At 45.2% G+C, this 20,611-nt stretch overlaps 1 protein-coding gene across 1 annotated transcript; it reads left to right on the top strand.

The window, feature by feature from the left end:
- Positions 1-1,025: 1,025 nt before the first annotated feature.
- Positions 1,026-20,323, top strand: LOC311113944 (telomerase-binding protein EST1A-like; the record flags this gene model as incomplete). The annotated part of the gene is made up of 11 exons (XM_084189218.1): positions 1,026-1,087; positions 1,372-1,517; positions 1,798-1,911; positions 4,290-4,455; positions 4,594-4,813; positions 4,906-5,076; positions 5,313-5,462; positions 9,371-9,515; positions 15,954-16,216; positions 16,430-16,511; positions 16,857-20,323. Coding segments are annotated over 11 exons (1,650 nt in total), but the record flags the coding sequence as incomplete, so codon positions are not given.
- Between the last annotated feature and the right edge of the window lie 288 nt (positions 20,324-20,611).

Here is a 20,611-nt window from a genome sequence, read left to right as displayed (position 1 = left end):
AGTCCCCTTCACCTAGCTGCTGTAACCAGTGTTATAACCAGTCCCCTTCACCTAGCTGCTATAACCAGTCCCCTTCATCTAGCTGTTATAACCAGTCCCCTTCACCTAGCTGTTATAACCAGTGTTATAACCAGTCCCCTTCACCTAGCTGCTATAACCAGTGTTATAACCAGTCCCCTTCACCTAGCTGCTATAACCAGTCCCCTTCATCTAGCTGTTATAACCAGTCCCCTTCACCTAGCTGTTATAACCAGTGTTATAACCAGTCCCCTTCACCTAGCTGTTATAACCAGTCCCCTTCATCTAGCTGTTATAACCAGTCCCCTTCACCTAGCTGCTATAACCAGTGTTATAACCAGTCCCCTTCACCTAGCTGCTATAACCAGTCCCCTTCATCTAGCTGTTATAACCAGTCCCCTTCACCTAGCTGCTATAACCAGTGTTATAACCAGTCCCCTTCACCTAGCTGCTATAACCAGTGTTATAACCAGTCCCCTTCACCTAGCTGCTATAACCAGTGTTATAACCAGTCCCCTTCATCTAGCTGCTATAACCAGTGTATTAACCAGTCCCCTTCATCTAGCTGCTATAACCAGTGTATTAACCAGTCCCCTTCATCTAGCTGCTATAACCAGTGTTATAACCAGTCCCCTTCATCTAGCTGCTATAACCAGTGTATTAACCAGTCCCCTTCATCTAGCTGTTATAACCAGTGTATTAACCAGTCCCCTTCATCTAGCTGTTATAACCAGTGTATTAACCAGTCCCCTTCATCTAGCTATTATAACCAGTGTATTAACCAGTCCCCTTCACCTAGCTGCTAAAACCAGTCCCCTTCACCTAGCTGTTATAACCAGTGTTGTAGTTCTGTTGTTTACCTCAACTGTGGCACTAATACCAAGGCCAATGATGTCACAGACCAAGAAATAGCATTTAACAATGAAAGATGATGACAGGACAATCAATGAAAGACTGCGTGACTCATCAGTGCTCTGTTGTTCCCGTCTCTCTGGTTTTCTCTGCAGCTCAATAAGAGGTTCATACTCAGCTTCCTCCACGCTCACGGAAAACTCTTCACTAAAGTGGGGTGAGTACTCTGCCCTGTGTGTTTGCGTACATATGAGTGTGCAAGCTTGTTTTTTTATGTCGTCAATAAAATATGTAGACTTCATTTTCTGTAGCCTGTCGCAGACAGCTTTTTTTTTTTTTACTAGCACTGATTATGATGATAGCTGCTGTTTTAAGTAGAGAGATTTTGCTTCCAATCACTGTGATATGTGGTTGTCTTTCTTAACTCAGTTGAATGCACTGTCTGTAAGTCTCTCTGGATAAGTAGTGTCTATTCAGTGAGTAACACTCAATGTGTTGCAGTATGGAGTCTTTCCCGGCGGTGGCCAGTCGTGTTCTCCAGGAGTTCCGAGCGATGCTCCAACACAGCCCCTCCCCCCTGGGCAGCACGCGCATGTTACAGATCATCACGATTAACATGTTCACTATACACAACGCTCAGAGCAGAGGTAACACACACACAATTGTAACCTTGTGCAAAAACACTCAAGTCTATGACTAAATGTTTCTCTCTCTCTTTCTGTCTCGCTCTCTCTCTTTCTGTCTCGCTCTCTCTCTTTCTGTCTCGCTCTCTCTCTTTCTGTCTCGCTCTCTCTCTCTCCTCTCTCTTTCTTTCTCTCTGTCTCTCTCTCTCTCTCTGTCTCTCTCTGTCTCTCTCTCTCTCTGTCTCTCTCTCTCTCTCTCTCTCTGTCTCTCTGTCTCTCTCTCTGTCTCTCTCTCTCTCTCTAGGGGGAGATGGTGAGGTGAGGTCTGTGTTACAGGAGCAGACAACAGCTCTGGGTCTGGCCATGTTCTCTCTGCTGGTCCAACGCTGCACAGAGCTGCTGAGAGACACACCCGCAGGTACACACGCACACGCACACATACACACACACACACACACACACACACACACACACACACACACACACACACCCCCGCAGGTACACACTCACACATACACACACACACACACACACACACCCCCGCAGGTACACACTCACACACACACACACACACACGCAGGTACACACACACACACACACACACACACACACACACACACACACACACACACACACACACACCCCCGCAGGTACACACTCACACATACACACACACACACACACACACACACACCCGCAGGTACACACTCACACATACACACACACACACACACACACACACACACACACACACCGCAGGTACACACATACACATACACACACACACACACACACACACACACACACACACCCGCAGGTACACACATACACACACACACACACACACACACACACACCCGCAGGTACACACATACACATACACACACATACACTCACACACACACACACACACATTGAGAGAAGCTACGTCTTCCTGGCTATAACACCGGGGCTCGCATTCCATTTCCTCAATTCAGTGCCGCTCTTCAGCGAGCCCAAACCCCCTGACGGCGCAGGGAATAGTAGTTATATTCATAGCTGTACATTCCCTCTCAGTCGGTCACTCTTTATAACATACGGGGACACGCCACCAAGCCGGCACAGAGGGTACATAACTAGGAGGCCGACGGCCAGCCGAAGAACACACAGGTTCCACCAGTTCCTAAAGGGGGCTACAGAAGCCACACCCCTTTTTCCCTAAGACTTACCGGAGAATTCTGAACGGTCAGAGGCCCATACCAGAACCAGAACCTGCTGCAGCTTGGGTCTGCACACTGACACGCTGCAGCCCAAGTCCCTGGACCCCACGGTTCCAAGAACGACACTTACCTTGCGAGCCTGAAATGTACGACCCGCGAGTCCAAAACAACAGAACACCCTGACGTGGCTTGGTAAAGCACACGCACGCTGCATAGCGTCGACCAGAGTTGATGAGCCCGAGGTTCAAACCCACGGGAAACCTGCAGTAACCCTGGAAACTGTGTACTCGTGTGCGCTGCCACGACAGCCCAAGACGTGCGGGAGAATTTGGCACCCACGACTGCAGATATGGGATCTGTGGGGTTTGGCCCCATAAAGGTTGAATTTGATGGCTGTGGGTTTACAGTCGGCGTGTGCACCCTCTACGAGAGGGTCGTTTAAGTAAGTGGCGTGCGTTTGAGGGTTGGTGTCAGGTTGAAGGAGTTTCTCCTTTTTCAGAGCTCTTTGGGGGACATGTTGATGTTCTTGCTAAAGCTTTGTGAGCAGGGCCTTTCTTTTTCCACATTGAAGGTTTATATGGCAGCCGTCCCAATGACACGGAACCCCCTATGGGGTTGCTCGCTGTTTATTATCTGTGCATAGTCACTTTACCCCTACCTACATGTACAAATTACCCCGACTAACCTGTACCCCCAGCACATTGACTCGGTACCGGTACCCCCCCGTATATAGCCTCATTATTGTAATTTTATTGTGTTACTTTTTATTTAATTTTTTTACTTTAGTTTATTTAGTAAATATTTTCTTAACTCTATTTCTTGAACTACATTGTTGGTTAAGTGCTTGTAAGTAAGCATTTCATGGTAAAAACCTGTTGTATTCGGCGCATGTGACGAATAAAATTTGATTTGATTATGGGTTGCCGCCCAAAAGGCGGATGATCTCTAGGAACCAAGGTTGTCTGGCCCAATGGGAAGCCACCAAAATCAACAACAGACCCTCCACGGTGGCCTGAATCAGGTCCATCAGAGGAACGCATAGAGCAGGGTTCCGAGGCCACTGATACGCCAAAGCATCCGATCCCAACGGAGCGTCCAGATCCCTTATTGAGAAGAGCAGACTGCAATGCGGGTTTTCTCGCGATGCGTTAGATCTATGTTGGCCCATATCTGGGCCACCACCGATGGGTGCAGTCTCCACTCCGGAGAGATAGGACCCCCCCCCGGAAAGTAGCTCCGCACCCACGTTGAGAGATTGACCGAGCCACTTGGGAGCACGGTTGCCACAGTAAATGTTTGGGGAGGAGGGCCCCGAGCCAAACCACCTTGTTGGCGAAACTGGCTCATTCAAATATATCCGCCTGTCCCTCTCAGGAATCCAGAGAAGAGGCACTGTTTATTCAGAAGCACCGTGCTAGGAGTAGCCCCCTTGTTAGCCTCTGGATCTAAGGAAATCACTCACTCATTTGCTAAATCTTTAAGCACTCACTCAATCACTCATTTGCTAAATCTTTAAGCAGTCATTCACTCACTCATTTGCTAAATCTTTAAGCACTCACTCAGTCACTCATTTGCTAAATCTCACTCACTCACTCAGAGCCCTTCCCGGAGGAGGAGAGAGAACAGGGGGATGAGGAGGAGGGGATGGTGAGAGTTTCTGCCTTCCCATTGGACCTGAGGGAGCTGCTGCCCAGCGTCAAGGTCTGGTCTGATTGGATGCTTGGACACCCCAACCAATGGAATCCTCCGCCTTGTAGTATAGAGTAAGTACACACACACCCACACACAGGATGAGCTATTTTTTCCTGTTTGTTGCCTGGGTGGGTGGAGTTAGCGCTCAATTTAAAACGTAATAGACTTTTAATTTAAAAGATTCTAACCGACACTCTCTCCTCTCCCAGCTGTAGTCCTGATGTGTGGCGTAGCCTGGCAGACCTGTGTAATGCGTTGGCACGTGTCGACCACGGCGAGGCGCCGCTGTACAAGGCAGACGGGGACGGAGGGGAGGGGGACGAGGAGCTCCGCCTGCTGCAGTTGGAGGAGGACAGGCTATTGGCCGGCTTCGTCCCGCTGCTCGCCGCCCCGCAGGAACCCTGCTACATAGACTGCACCGGGGATACCGTGAGTTTATACACCATACACACACACACACTCACACTCACAGAACCATATCATTAGACCTATAGTCTCTCTCTGTCTCTCTTCTCCCCCAGGTGATAGCCGCTGACTGTAAAAGGGTAACGGTGTTGAAGTATTTCCTGGAGGCTCTGTGTGGACAGGAAGAGCCTCTCCTGGCCTTTAAAGGAGGGAAGTATGTCTCCATGGCAACCTCTCCCCGCCCCGGCGACGCACGCAGCAGACAGGACTCACAGACTGAGAGAGAGGTGTGTGTCCATCTCTATCCTCTGTGTCTCACTGGTTTTTATCCAAAGAACTGAGTTACACAGCTGATTCAACTGTGTATTTCTTAATGCTGACCTCACAACATTGATTTCCATGTAAATGGACAGTTATCATATCGCAACTAGTCACCTTCATGAAGACCATGGTTAGCTGAATCGCGTGTCTATGTTTTGTATCATCTACTAACATGTCCTCTTCTTCTGTGGCTGTGTCGCAGAGTGATGACGTCATCGTGGAGGCGGAGTCGTCCGTGTCGGACGGGGACGGTGATGATGGCAGTGAGGATGACATCCGAGAGCTCCGGGCCCGACGCAGCGCCCTCACCAACGAACTGGCTCAGCAGCAGAGACGCAGGGAAAAGATACAGGTAACGCACGCACTATGCACATATATATATATATATATATATATAATAAGGCCTTACTTAATACAGTGGCCTGAAACGTAAGGTTTTATGATGGCTTGCGAAGTGATATGTGTACAGTGCCTTGCAAAAGTTATTCATCCCCCTTGGTGTTTTTCCTATTTTGTTGCATTACTACCTGTCATTTAAATGGATTTTAAATTTGGATTTCACGTAATGGACATACACAAAATAGTCCAAATTGGTGAAGTGAAATAAAAAAAATAACTTGTTTTTAAAAAAATAAAAATAAAATTAATAACGGAAAAGTGGTGCGTGCATATGTATTCACCCCCTTTGCTATGAAGCCCCTAAATAAGATCTGGTGCAAACAATTACCTTCAGAAGTCACATAATTAGTTAAATGAAGTCCACTTGTGTGCAATATAAGTGTCACATGATCTGTCACATGATCTCAGTATATATACACCTGTTCTGAAAGGCCCCAGAGTCCGCAACATCACTAAGCAAGGGGCACCACCAAGCAAGCGGCACCATGAAGACCAAGGAGCTCTCCAAACAGGTCAGGGACAAAGTTGTGGAGAAGTACAGATCAGGGTTGGGTTATAAAAAAATATCCAAAACTTTGAACATTCCACGGAGCACCATTAAGTCCATTATTAAAAAATTGAAAGAATATGGCACCACAACAAACCTGCCAAGAGAGGGCCGCCCAGCAAAACTCACGGACCAGGCAAGGAGGGCATTAATCAGAGAGGCAACAAAGAGACCAAAGATAACCCTGAAGGAGCTGCAAAGCTCCACAGTGGAGATTGGAGTATCTGTCCATAAGACCACTTTAAGCCGTACACTCCACAGAGCTGGGCTTTACGGAAGAGTGGCCAGAAAAGAGCCATTGCTTAAAGAAAGAAGTAAGCAAACACGTTTGGTGTTCGCCAAAAGGCATGTGGGAGACTCCCCAAATATATGGAAGAAGGTACTCTGGTCAGATGAGACTAAAATTTTGCTTTTTGGCCATCAAGGAAAACGCTACAGGTAAAAGTCAGTAAATTAGAATATTTTGAAAAACTTGATTTATTTCAGTAATTGCATTCAAAAGGTGTAACTTGTACATTATATTTATTCATTGCACACAGACTGATGCATTCAAATGTTTATTTCATTTAATTTTGATGATTTGAAGTGGCAACAAATGAAAATCCAAAATTCCGTGTGTCACAAAATTAGAATATTACTTAAGGCTAATACAAAAAAGGGATTTTTTAGAAATGTTGGCCAACTGAAAAGTATGAAAATGAAAAATATGAGCATGTACAATACTCAATACTTGGTTGGAGCTCCTTTTGCCTCAATTACTGCATTAATGCGGCGTGGCATGGAGTCGATGAGTTTCTGGCACTGCTCAGGTGTTATGAGAGCCCAGGTTGCTCTGATAGTGGCCTTCAACTCTTCTGCGTTGTTGGGTCTGGCATTCTGCATCTTCCTTTTCACAATACCCCACAGATTTTCTATGGGGCTAAGGTCAGGGGAGTTGGCTGGCCAATTTAGAACAGAAATACCATGGTCCGTAAACCAGGCACGGGTAGATTTTGCGCTGTGTGCAGGCGCCAAGTCCTGTTGGAACCTGAAATCTCCATCTCCATAGAGCAGGTCAGCAGCAGGAAGCATGAAGTGCTCTAAAACTTGCTGGTAGACGGCTGCGTTGACCCTTGATCTCAGGAAACAGAGTGGACCGACACCAGCAGATGACATGGCACCCCAAACCATCACTGATGGTGGAAACTTTACACTAGACTTCAGGCAACGTGGATCCTGTGCCTCTCCTGTCTTCCTCCAGACTCTGGGACCTCGATTTCCAAAGGAAATGCAAAATTTGCTTTCGTCAGAAAACATGACTTTAGACCACTCAGCAGCAGTCCAGCTCTTTTTTTCCTTAGCCCAGGTGAGACGCTTTTCGCGCTGTTTCTTGGTCAACAGTGGCTTGACACGAGGTATGCGGCAGTTGAAACCCATGTCTTTCAAGCGTCTCTTGGTGGTGGATCTTGAAGCCCTGACTCCAGCAGCTGTCCACTCCTTGTGAATCTCCCCCACATTTTTGAATGGGTTTTTTTTCACAATCTTGACTAGGGCGCGGTGATCCCTATCGCTTGTACACTTTTTCTGACCACAGTTTTTCTTTCCTTTTGCCTCTCTATTAATGTGTTTGGACACAGAGCTCTGAGAACAGCCAGCCTCTTCTGCAATAACCTTTTGTGTCTTTCCCTCCTTGTGCAATGTGTCGATGGTCGCCTTTTGGACAGCTGTCAAATCTGAAGTCTTCCCCATGTTTGTGTAGGCTTCAGAACTGGACTGAGAGACCATTTAAAGCCCTTTGCAGGTGTTTTGAGTTAATCAGCTGATTATTTTGTGGCACCAGGTGTCTTCAAAATGTAACCCTTACACAATATTCTAATTTTGTGACACACGGAATTTTGGATTTTCATTTGTTGCCACTTCAAATCATCAAAATTAAATGAAATAAACATTTGAATGCATCAGTCTGTGTGCAATGAATAAATATAATGTACAAGTTACACCTTTTGAATGCAATTACTGAAATAAATCAAGTTTTTCAAAATATTCTAATTTACTGACTTTTACCTGTATGTCTTGCGCATACCCCAAGAGACTTGCAGCTGTAATTGCTGCAAAAGGTGGCTCTACAAAGTATTGACTTTGGGGGGGTGAATAGTTATGCACGCTCAAGTTTTCAGTTTTTTTGTCTAATTTTGCATCTTCAAAGTGGTAGGCATGTTGTGTAAATCAAATGATACAAACCCCCAAAAAATCAATTTTAATTCCAGGTTGAAAGGCAACAAAATAGGAAAAATGCCAAGGGGGGTGAATACTTTCGCAAGCCACTGTATAGACACACACTATATACACATTATATACACATATACACACACTATATACACATATACACACACTATATACACATGTATACACACTATATACACTATATACACATGTATACACACTATATACACGCTATACACACACTATATACACATATACACACTGTCGTGACGTACCTTTCATTATTGTGATGGTGGTGTATTGAGAAATGTATTATGTGTTAATGAGTTTAGATTTTAAATGGTTGCAAGTAGCCAATGGGATTTGTATGCAGCGGTTGAGTTATCTGAATTAACAAATGACAATGGGGTTTCCGTTCTTGCATTGAAGTGATTGGATTACGTGATGCAAGGGGGGGGGGGTGAAAGTTCAATGATGTATTGGAGAGTTGGGCTGAAGACACTGTAGAGAGTGGTCGACTGGAATGTGTTAAGGAGAACATGAAATAAATCAGTTGTGGTTATTATAAGTACGCTTCGGAGTCTTCAGTAAAAGAACCCAGCATCTTAGGACGCAACATTGATGACTATTATTTATCGAATAATTAACTACTATGTTTAATTGTTACTAGATTAAATTAATTTACATTTACATCATTTAGCATTTTTTTTTCTCATGTAATAATTAACTCATTAGGTATTTGGGGCACCACGGGAAAAGTTGTTTAACGAGTTAAATGAAGTTAAATCCGCTTCCGGTTTTGTTTCCTTGCCACGATACTAATGACTATCGCGATACCCTGTCCCTAGTAATAAATAATAATAATAATATGCCATTTAGCAGACGCTTTTATCCAAAGCGACTTACAGTCATGCGTGCATACATTTTTTTTGTGTATGGGTGGTCCCGGGGATCGAACCCACTACCTTGGCGTTACAAGCGCCGTGCTCTACCAGCTGAGCTACAGAGGACCACTATATACTATATGTAACGCGTGTGCGTGTGTGTGTGTGTGTGTGTGCGTGTGCGTGTGCGTGTGCGTGTGCGTGTGCGTGTGTTTTTCCTCTGTCCAGGCGGTGTTACAGACGTGTGGTCAGTTGGAGTTAGAGGTGCGTCCTCTTTTCCTGGTCCCCGACACCAACGGTTTCATCGACCACCTTACGGGCCTCAAGACACTGCTGCATTCTGGGACTTACATTGTGGTGGTGCCCCTCATAGGTAAATAACACACAAACAAAACACATACTGAATTAAATCGACCACCTCACCGGCCTCAAAAAAAACCCGCTTCTGCAGTCTGGGATGTTTCCTAGAGGTGGTGACCTTTATAGGTCACTAACACACACATCATCGACCACCTCATCAAAACACTTCAGTCTGGGACGTACAGTGCCTTCAGAAAGTATTCACACCCCTTGACTTTTTCCACATTTTTGCTGTGTCACAGCCTGAATTTTTAAAATGGATTCCATTTAGATGTTGTGTCACTGGCCTACACACAATACACCCATAATGTCAAAGTGGAATTATGTTTGTAGAAATGTTTACAAATTAATTAAAAGTGAAAAGCTGAAATGTCTTGAGTCAATAAGTATTCAACACCTTTGTTATGGCAGGCCTAGATAAGAGCAGGAGTTCAAATGTGTTTAACAAGTCACATAATAAGTTGCATGGACTTACTGTGTGCAATAATACTCTTTAACATGATTTTTTTTATTACTACCTCATCTCTGTACCCCACACATACAATTATATGTAAGGTCCCTCAGTCGAGCAGTACATTTCAAACACAGATTCAACAACAAAGACCAGGGAGGTTTTCCAATGCCTCGCAAAGTAGGGCACCTACTGGTAGATGGGTAAAAAAAAAAAGCAGACATTGGATATCCCTTTGAGCATGGTGAAGTTATTAATTACACTTTGGATGGTGTATCAATACACCCAGTTACTACAAAGATTAAGGTGTCCTTCCTAACTCAGTTGCCGGAGAGGAAGGAAACCGTTCAGGGATTTCACCATGAGGCCAATGGTGACTTTAAAACAGTTACAGAATTGAATGGCTGTGATAGCAGAAAACTGAGGATGGATCAACAACATTGTAGTTACTCCACAATACTAACCTAAATGACAGAGTGAAAAGAAGGAAGCCTGTACAGAATACTAATATTACTAAACATGCATCCTGTTTGCAATAAGGCACTAAAGTAAAACTGCAAAAAAAGTGGCAAAGAAATTACCTTTATGTCCTGAATACAAAGTGTTATGTTTGGGGCAAATCCAACACAACACCACTCTTCCTATTTCCAAGCATGGTGGTGGCTGCATTATGTTATGGGTTTGCTTGTCATCGGAAAGGACTAGGGAGTTTTTTGGGATAAAAATAAACTGAATAGAGCTAAGCACAGGCAAAATCCTAGAGGAAAACCTGGTTCAGTCTGCTTTCCAACAGACACTGGGAGACATTCACCTTTCAGCAGGACAATAACCTCAAACACAAGGCCAAATATACACTGGAGTTGCTTACCAAGACAACGTGGAATGTTCCTGAGTGGCCTGGTTACAGTTTTGACTTAAATCGGCTTAAAAAGCTATGGCAAAACTTGTACATGGCTGTCTAGCAATGATCAACAACCAACTTGACAGTGCTCTTGAGAATTTTTTAAAGAATACTGTGCAAATATTGTACAATCCAGGTGTGCAAAGCTCTTAGAGACTTACCCAGAAAGACTCACAGCTGTAATCGCTGCCAAAGGTGATTCTAACATGTAGACTCAGGGGGTTGAATACTTATGTAATTTATTTTTCAATAAATTTGCTAGAATGTCTAAAAACATGTTTTCACTTTGTCATTATGGGATATTGTGTGTAGATGTGTAAGATAATTATAATTGTTTTAATTCATTTTTAAGTTCAGGCTGGAACACAGCATTTAATGTGGAGTAAGTCAACTGGTATGAATAATGTCTGAAGGCACTTTCCATACTGGTGGTGCCCCTCATATGTGAGACTGAGAGATGGAGGGAGTAGAGCCCTGCACGGGGCATGAAATGTAAGCCTGAGCCCTACCCATTCACACGTTCAGTCCCTGCCCTGCCCTACCCTGCCCTGCCCTGCCGTACGCTGCCCTGCCCTACCCTACGCTGCCCTGCCCTACCCTACGCTGCCCTACCCTGCCCTTCCCTGCTCTGCCCTACCCTACCCTACGCTGCCCTACCCTACGCTGCCCTACCCTGCCCTTCCCTGCCCCGCCCTACCCTGCTGTGCCCTACCCTATCCTGCTCTGCCCTACCCTACCCTACCCTACCCTGCCCTACCCTGCCCCACCCTACCCTTCCCTACCCTGACCCACCCTTCCCTACCCTGCCCTGCCCTGACCTAGTCCTACTGCTAATTATCAAAATCAAGAAAATAGCAATTCAGTTCTCAAACCTTCCACCACAAAGCCCTGACCTACAGAGAGATGAAACTGGAGAAGAGTCCCCTCAGCTAGCTGGTATGGGGGCTCTGTTCACAAACAGGAAACTAAAAGATAGCTTCTTGACACATTAGAAAGATTTAACCAAAAAACGGAGCAAACTGGAATGTTACGTTACACAGTAGCAGAATACCTGACCGCTGAGACTGACCCCAAATTAAGGAAAGCTTTGACTATGTACAGACTCGGTGAGCATAGCCTTGCTATTGAGAAAGGCCGCCGTAGGCAGACCTGGCTCTCAAGAGAAGACAGGCTATGTACCCACTGCCCACAAAATTAGGTGCAAACCGAGCTGCACTTCCTAACCTCCTGCCAACTGTATGACCATATTATTTGTATTTATTAGGGATCCCCGTTAGTTCCTGCCAAGGCAGCAGCTACTCTTCCTGGGGTTTATTAGGGATCCCCATTAGTTCCTGCCAAGGCAGCAGCCACTCTTCCTGGGGTTTATTATGGATCCCCATTAGTTCCTGCCAAGGCAGCAGCTACTCTTCCTGGGATCCAAACACATTAAGGCACTTACAGTGCATTTGGAAAGTATTCAGACCTCTTGACCTTTTCAACAATTTGTTACGTTACAGCCTTATTCTAAAATGGATTAAAAAATATATAATTCTCATCCATCTACACACAATACCCCATAATGACAAAGCAAAAACAGGTTTTTAGAAATGTTTGCAAATTTATAAAAAATAAAGTGTGTGTATATATATATATATATATATATATATATATATATATATATCACATTTACATAAGTATTCAGACCCTTTACTCAGTACTTTGTTGAAGCACCTTTGGCAGCGATTACAGCCTCGAGTCTTCTTTGGTATGACGCTACAAGCTTGGCACACCTGTATTCGGGGAGTTTGTCCCATTCTTCTCTGCAGATCCTCTCAAGCTCTGTCAGGTTGGTTGGGGAGCGTCGCTGCACACCTATTTTCAGGTCTCTCCAGAGATGTTTGATCGGGTTCAAGTCCGGGTTCTGGCTGGGCCACTCAAGGACATTCAGAGACTTGTCCCGAAGCCACTCCTGCATTGTCTCGGCTATGTGCTTAGGGTCATTGTCCTGTTGGAAGATGAACCTTCACCACAGTCTGAGGTCCTGAGCGCTCTGGAGAAGGTTTTCATCAAGGATTTCTCTGTACTTTGCTTCGTTCATCTTTCCCTCGATCCTGACTAGTCTCCCAGTCCCTGCCGCTGAAAAACATCCCCACAGCATGATGCTGCCACCACCATGCTTAACGTAGGGATGGTACCAGGTTTCCTCCAGATGTGACGCTTTGCATTCAGGCCAAATAATTCAATCTTGGTTTCATCAGACCAGAGAATCTTGTTTCTCTTGGTCTGAGGGTCTTTAGGTGCCTTTTGGCAAACTCCAAGCGGGCTGTCATGTGCCTTTTCCTGAGGAGTGGCTTCCGTCTGGCCACTCTACCATGAAGGTCTGATTGGTGGAGTGCTATAGAGATGGTTGTCCTTCTGGAAGGTTCTCCCATCTCCACAGAGGAACTCTAGAGCTCTGTCAGAGTGACCATCGGGTTCTTGGTCACCTCCCTGACCAAGGCACTTCTCCCCCGATTGCTCAGTTTGGCCGGGCGGCCAGCTCTAGGAAGAGTCTTGGTGGTTCCAAACATCTTACATTTAAGAATGATGGAGGCCACTGTGTTCTTGCGAATCTTCAATGATGCAGACATTTTTTGGTACCCTTCCCCAGATCTGTGCCTAGACACAATCCTGTCTCAGATCTCTATGGACAATTCCTTCGACCTCATGGCTTGGTTTTTGCACTGACATGCACTGTCAACTGTGGGACCTTATATAGACAGGTGTGTGCCTTTCCGTATCATGTCCAATCAATTGAATTTACTCCAATCAAGTTGTAGAAATATCTCAAGGATGATCAGTCAAAACAGGATGCACCTGAGCTCAATTTCGAGTCTCATAGCAAAGTGTCTGAATACTTATGTATTTAGTATACATTTGCAAAAATGTCTAAAAACCTGTTTTGTCATTATGGGGTATTGTGTGTAGATTGATGAGGAAAAACATTAATTTAATCCATTTTAGAATAAGGCTGTAACGTAACAAAATTTGGAAAAAGTCAAGGGGTCTGAATACTTTCCGAATGCACTGTACATTACATATAAAACAAAAGAGAAAACAGTACATCATATAACATTATTACACCACTACTAAAATACAAAATGTAAAATACCACCATACAACAATAATGCAATGTATGTGTGTGTAGAGTGCTAGCGTGAGTCTCTTCACAGTCCCCGTTGTTCCATAAGGGGTATTTGTACCTGTTTTAAAAAAAAATCTTATTCAGTTACCTGATGTGGAATAGAGTTCCATGTAGTCATGGCTCTATGTAGTACTGTGCGCCTCCCATAGTCTGTTCTGGACTTGGGGATTGTGAAGAGACCTCTGGTGGCATGTCTTGTGGGGTATGCATGGGTGTCTGAGCTGTGTGCTAGTAGTTTAAACAGACAGCTCGGTACATTCAGCATGTCAACACCTCTTACAAAAACAAGTAGGGACGAAGTCAATCTCACCTCCACTTTGAGCCATGAGAGATTTACATGCATGTCATTAATGTTATCTCTCCGTGTACTTTTAAGGACCAGCCGTGCTGCCCTGTTCTGAGCCAATTGTAATTTTCCTAAGTTCCTCTTTGTGGCACCTGACCACACGACTGAACAGTAGTCCAGGTGCGACAAAACTAGGGCCTGTAGGACCTGCCTTGTTGATAGTGCTGTTAAGAAGGTAGAGCAGCGCTTTATTATGGACAGACTTCTCCCCATCTTAGCTACGGTTGTATCAACATGTTTTGACCATGACAGTTTACAATCCAGGGTTACTCCAAGCAGTTTAGTCACCTCAACTTGCTCAATTTCCACATTATTCATTACAAGATTTAGTTGAGGTTAAGGGTTTAGTTTTTAGTTTTTGAAATATTTAGGACTAACTTATTCCTTGCCACCCATTCTGAAACTAACTGCAGCTCTTTGTTAAGTGTTGCTGTCATTTCAGTCGCTGTGGTAGCTGACGAGTATAGTGTTGAGTCATCTGCATACATAGATACACTGGCTTTACTCAAGGCCAGTGGCATGTCATTAGTAAAGATTGAAAAAAGTAAGGGGCCTAGACAGCAGCCCTGGGGAATTCCTGATTCTACCTGGATTATGTTGGAGAGGCTTTCATTAAAGAACACCACGGACAAGTAACTCTTTATCCACATTATAGCAGGGGGTGTAAAAGCCATAACACATACGGTTTTATTTTTATTGTTCAGAGCAACAGTTAAGTCAGCCATCAATATCAGGTTTTAGGAGTTTCTTAGGGGAATGTTTAGTGCTGTGTTGACTGTCTTAGCCCGCCTCTCCCCTCCTCTTCTCTCCCTCCCCTCTCTTCTCTCCCTCCTCTCTCTTCTCTCCCTCTCCCTCCTCTTCTCTCCCTCCCCTCTCTTCTCTCCCTCCTCTTCTCTCCCTCCCCTCTCTTCTCTCCCTCCCCTATCTTCTCTCCCTCCCCTCTTCTCTCCCTCCTCTTCTCTCCCTCCTCTCTCTTCTCTCCCTCCCCTCCTCTTCTCTCCCCCTCCCCTCCTCTTTTCTCTCTTCTCTCCCTTTTCTCTCCCTCCCCTCTCTTCTCTCCCCTCCCCTCTCTTCTCTCCCTCCTCTTCTCTCCCTCCCCTCTCTTCTCTCCCTCCCCTCCTCTTCTCTCCCCCTCCCCTCCTCTTTTCTCTCTTCTCTCCCTTTTCTCTCCCTCCCCTCTCTTCTCTCCCCTCCCCTCTCTTCTCTCCCTCCCATCTCTTCTCTCCCTCCTCTTCTCTCCCTCCCCTCCTCTTCTCTCCCTCTTCTCTCTCTCTCTTCTCTCCCACTTCTCTCTCCCTCTTCTCTCCCTCTTCTCTCTCTCTTCTCTCCCTCTTCTCTCTCTTCTCTCCCTCTTCTCTCTCTCCCCTCCTCTTCTCTCCCCCCTCCTCTTCTCTCCCCCTCCTCTTCTCTCCCCATCCCCTCCTCTTCTCTCTCTTCTCTCCCTTTTCTCTCTGTCCCCTCCCCTCCTCTTCTCTCCCTCTTCTCTCTCTCCCCTCCCTCCTCTTCTCTCCCCCCTCCTCTTCTCTCCCCCTCCCCTCCTCTTCTCTCCCTCCCCTCATCTTCTCTCCCTCTTATCTCTCCCTCCAGTGATAACAGAGTTGGATGGTTTGGCAAAGGGCCAGGAGAGCTGCGATGGCACCGTCGGTGGGCGTGGTGGCAGTGGTTGTCGTGGAAACCCTGGTGGTGGGGGTGCGGCCCACGCCCGGGCTGTCCAGGAGAAGGCTAAGGTTGCCGTGGCGTTTCTGGAGCGAGGGTTCGAGGCCAGGGAGCCCTGTCTCAGAGCGCTGACCAGCAGAGGAAGTCAACTGGAGTCTATCGCCTTCCGGAGCGAAGACACCTCCGGACAACAGGTGTGTGTTTGTGTGACGTTTGTGGGTTTTGACGTGTTTATTAAAATGTCTGTCCAAGTACCCCAGATCCCCTGTCAAGTATATTACCATCTCTTGTATGTGAAATTAGAGTTTGGAGCAGTCTTTGACTGCAAGTCAATGTCGTTTCAACCAATTCCGGGCTATCGTTGAAATTCAGCTTTAGATTTACTGGTGTCTCTCCCCACCCTCCAGGGGAACAATGATGATGTCATCTTGTCCTGCTGTCTCCACTACTGCAAAGATGAGGCTAAGAACTTCATGCCTGCACAAAGAGGTAGATATCGCCTCCCACCAACACACACACATATTGTAACATCATGCCTGTGTGTTACACAATAATGTGTCTATACTAATATATTTATTCTACCCTCCCTCCCTCCCTCTTCTCCCCCCCTCCCTCCCTCCCTCTTCTTCCCCCTCCCTCCCTCCCTCTTCTCCCCCCTCCCTCCCTCCCTCTTCTCCCCCCTCCCTCCCTCCCTCTTCTCCCCCCCCCTCCCTCCCTCCCTCCCTCTTCTCTCCCCCCTCCCTCCCTCCCTCTTCTCTCCCCCCCTCCCTCCCTCTTCTCTCCCCCCCTCCCTCCCTCTTCTCTCCCCCCTCCCTCTTCTTTCCTCTGTTCCAGACGGTCCGGTGCGCTTGCGTCGGGAGGTGGTTCTCCTAACAGATGACCGTAACCTGCGGGTCAAAGCCCTGACCAGGAATGTGCCGGTCAGGGACATCCCCTCCTTCCTCACCTGGGCCAAAGTGGGCTGAACCGGGTCACACCTTAGACCACGCCCAGAGCACCCATACAACCAATCAACTGCTGAGAACCGCTGGCCACCTCTCACACCACCTTGGAGTGGAGAAGGAGAATATACGCTAACGCAGAAGAGAAGACTGATGGAGAGAAGATTGATGGAGAGAGAGAGAGAAGGAGAAGAAACTCATTTTTTCGTGGAAAACCTCAAATGAAAACTAAAAAGGTTTTTTTTTGAGGGTGGAATGAGTTTAATTGGCTGAGATCTTTTTCTCCTCATTGTGGTGAGGGGTGTGTTAATTACCTCTCAGAGGGAGGAGAGGAGCAGAGAGAGTTTTAAGAGATGCAGGAAGGCTGGACCAAGAGGAACGGTAGAGGAGAGTGAGAGGAGAGGAGGGAGGTGTGTGTGTGTGTGTTAATATCTGGTTCCTCCAGTCCAGCCGTGCGTCGTTCATAACTTCTGCAGCGTGTTCACAAGGCCAGCGGCAGCATTTACCTCTGTGGAAACCACAGAGCAGAGAGGGATAGGTCAGGGCTGGGAGGAGGAAGGCCTGACTGACTGAAGACTGTTATCTCTGGCTGTGTGAGGGTCTGTTTGACTGACAGCTGTCTGTAACCCCAGAGCAGGGAGAGCAGGGAGGGGGGCTGTAGTGATGGGTTACCAGGTTCTGGTATATTAGATAGGGGATTGGTACCCCACCTTAATCCCCTTGACCCGGAGTCACACGCTCAGCCTCTGGTGACCCGGAAGTGATCTGTTTCATTTCCTGTTGACCCAGGAAGTGGTTTGAATCCCAGTTGGCCCGTAACACTGTTGGTGATGTTTCCCCCAGCAGCTTGATGGTGACAGAGTAATTTCCAAGTTGGGGGTTCTATAAAGGAACGGCTTTAAAATTTTTTAAAAAACAAAGAAAATATACTTTTTCTGATTTAGAGTTGTGGTGTTGTTGGCTGGTGTATCCAGTGTGTGTGCGTGCTTGTTTATGCTCTACAGAAGAGCTTGTCTGTCTGCTGACGTTTTCAATCACATACCCTTTTGGTTTGTTTAAGCTTTAAAAAAAAGTCAAATAAGATTGGATGTCAGTTTTAGTTCTTCATATATTTTGTTTGTTTCCCTTTGTTTTTACCACCACCTGTGGGTAACTCATCAGTTTGTTCAGCTTCTATTAATTATCTATCTATTTTCTTCACATTGAGTACAGAGCTCTCTGCTGATCTGAGTGAACATATCTAGGCTGGCTAGATAGGTTCAGTAACGGTTGTGTGTGCGTGCATGCGCAACAGGGTACAGTAACAATGGAATGTGTGTGTGTGAGCATCAGGATTTTCCGTTAACCGGTAATTGGCGGCTTTTGCCCCACTCCCTAAAACAAAAGGTACGGCAATAAATATCATTTGCCTCAGCCAAATTGTCCAGAAGAACCCCATTGCAAAATAATGCTTTTTTTTTTCTCCATTGATGGAAATGCATTTGCCCGGTCATGCTTATCGGCCAAAAAAAACACAAAACATTTGCATAATTTAGTGGAATTAAATTGGCACGTGTATTTTCGTTAATCGTCATTTATGGTATTTATCACACGCCGCAGCATACAGAGACTATGAACTGAATATCACCAGAGCTGCTGCTGAGAGCCTGCTTCAGCTCGTTGCTGGACTTTTACTATTCTAAATGCAAGACCTACTATTTTTATTTCTCAACTGGTATGCCTTATTGAAGCGCGCCTCCAATTCGAGTACGGTAGGCAGGCTATCAGCGCGTCACCAACCACTTCACAATGTGAGCTGGAGGCAATTTGAAAACAGAAAAGTATTCACACCCCTTGACTTTTTCCACATTTTGTTGTTACAGCCTGAATTTAAAATTGATTCAATTTTGTGTCACTGATCTACACACAATACCCCATAATGTCAAAGTGGAATTATGTTTTTAGAAATGTTTACAAATTGACTAAAAATGGAAAGCTGAAATGTCTTGAGTCAATAAGTACTCAAACCTTTTGTTATGGCAAGCCTAAATAAGTTCAGGTGTAAAGGTGTGCTTAACAAGTCACATAATAAGTTGCATGGACTCACTCTGTGTGCAATAATAGTGTTCAACATCATTTTTAAACGACTACCCCATCTCTACCCCACACATAAAACTATCTGTAAGGTCCCTCGGTCGAGCAGTGAATTTCAAGCACAGATTCAACCACAAAGACCAGCAAGGTTTTCCAATGGTTCTCAAAGAAAGGCGCCTATTGATGAAAAATAAAAGCAGACATTGAATATCCCTTTGAGCATGGTGAAGTTATTAATTACACTTTGGATGGTGTATCAATACACCCAGTCACTACAAAGATACAGGTGTCCTTCCTGACTCAGTTACCGGAGAGGAAGGAAACTGCTCAGGGATTTCACCATGAGACCAATGGTGATTTTAAAATGGTTACAGGGTTTAATGGATGGAAGAAAACTGAGGATGGATGAACAACAGTGTAGTTACTCCACAATACTAACCTAAATGACAGAGTGAAAAGAAGGAACCTGTACAGAATACTAATATTACTAAACATGCATCCTGTTTGCAATAAGGCACTAAAGTAATACTGCAACAAAAAAAAATGGCGACGCAATTAACCTTTTGTCCAGAATACAAAGTGTTATATTTTGGTCAAATACAACTTATTATGGAGTTACCACTCTTCTTCTTTTCAAGCATGGTGGTGCTAGAGGAAAACTCGTTTCAGACACTGGGAGATGAATTCACCTTTCAGCAGGACAATAACCTAAAACACCAGGCCAAATATACACTGGAATTGCTTACCCAAGACAACATTGAATGTTCCTGAATGGCTTAGTTACAGTTTTGACTTAAATCGGCTTGAAAATCTATGGCAAGACTTGAAAATGGCTGTCTAGCAATGATCAACCACCAACTTGACAGAGCTTGAACAATTATTTAAAGAATAATGGTTAAATGTTGTACTATCCAGGTGTGCAAAGCTCTTACAGACTTACACAGAAAGACTCTCAGCTGTAATCGCTGCCAAAGGTGATTCTAACATGTATTGACTCGGGGGGGGTTGAATACTTAACTAATCAAGATATATTCGTGTTTTATTTTCCATTAATAAAAAACAAACAGTTTTTATCATTTTTCCAGTATTTTGTGTAGATCGTTGACAAAAAAATGGCATCCATTTAATCCCACTTTGTAACACAAGAAAATGTGGAAAAAGTCAAGGGGTGTGAATACTTTCTGAAGGCACCTGAAAGTTTTACTTCATATTATGACGCATGTCTTACAAAGTCCGACCTTAAACGTGGAGGCAATTATTTTATAAAGACTTCCCCATGAAACCATTTCTCTCCTGTTCTGTTGGTTTTCATATAAACTTTTTTTCGTTGTCCACAAGTCAAAGGCACAATCCCGGTCACATTAGCAAACTGTCCTAGTTTTTGCATCTTTAGATTCCTCCTCTTTCTAAATGTCTAACAGAAGATGATCTCTGAGATGCACTATATATACACAAGTAGGTGGACACCCCTTCAAATTAGTGGATTCGGCTATTTCAGCCACACCCGTTGCTGACAGGTGTATAAAATCGAGCATGCAGCCATGCAATCTCCATAGACAAACACTGACAGGAGAA

This window comes from Coregonus lavaretus (assembly GCF_964263955.1).
Source record: "Coregonus lavaretus genome assembly, contig: HAP1_SCAFFOLD_898, whole genome shotgun sequence".
Lineage (NCBI taxonomy): Eukaryota > Metazoa > Chordata > Actinopteri > Salmoniformes > Salmonidae > Coregonus > Coregonus lavaretus.
Note: the sequence above shows the minus strand (reverse complement) of the source record. Positions and strands in the feature narration are given on the sequence as shown.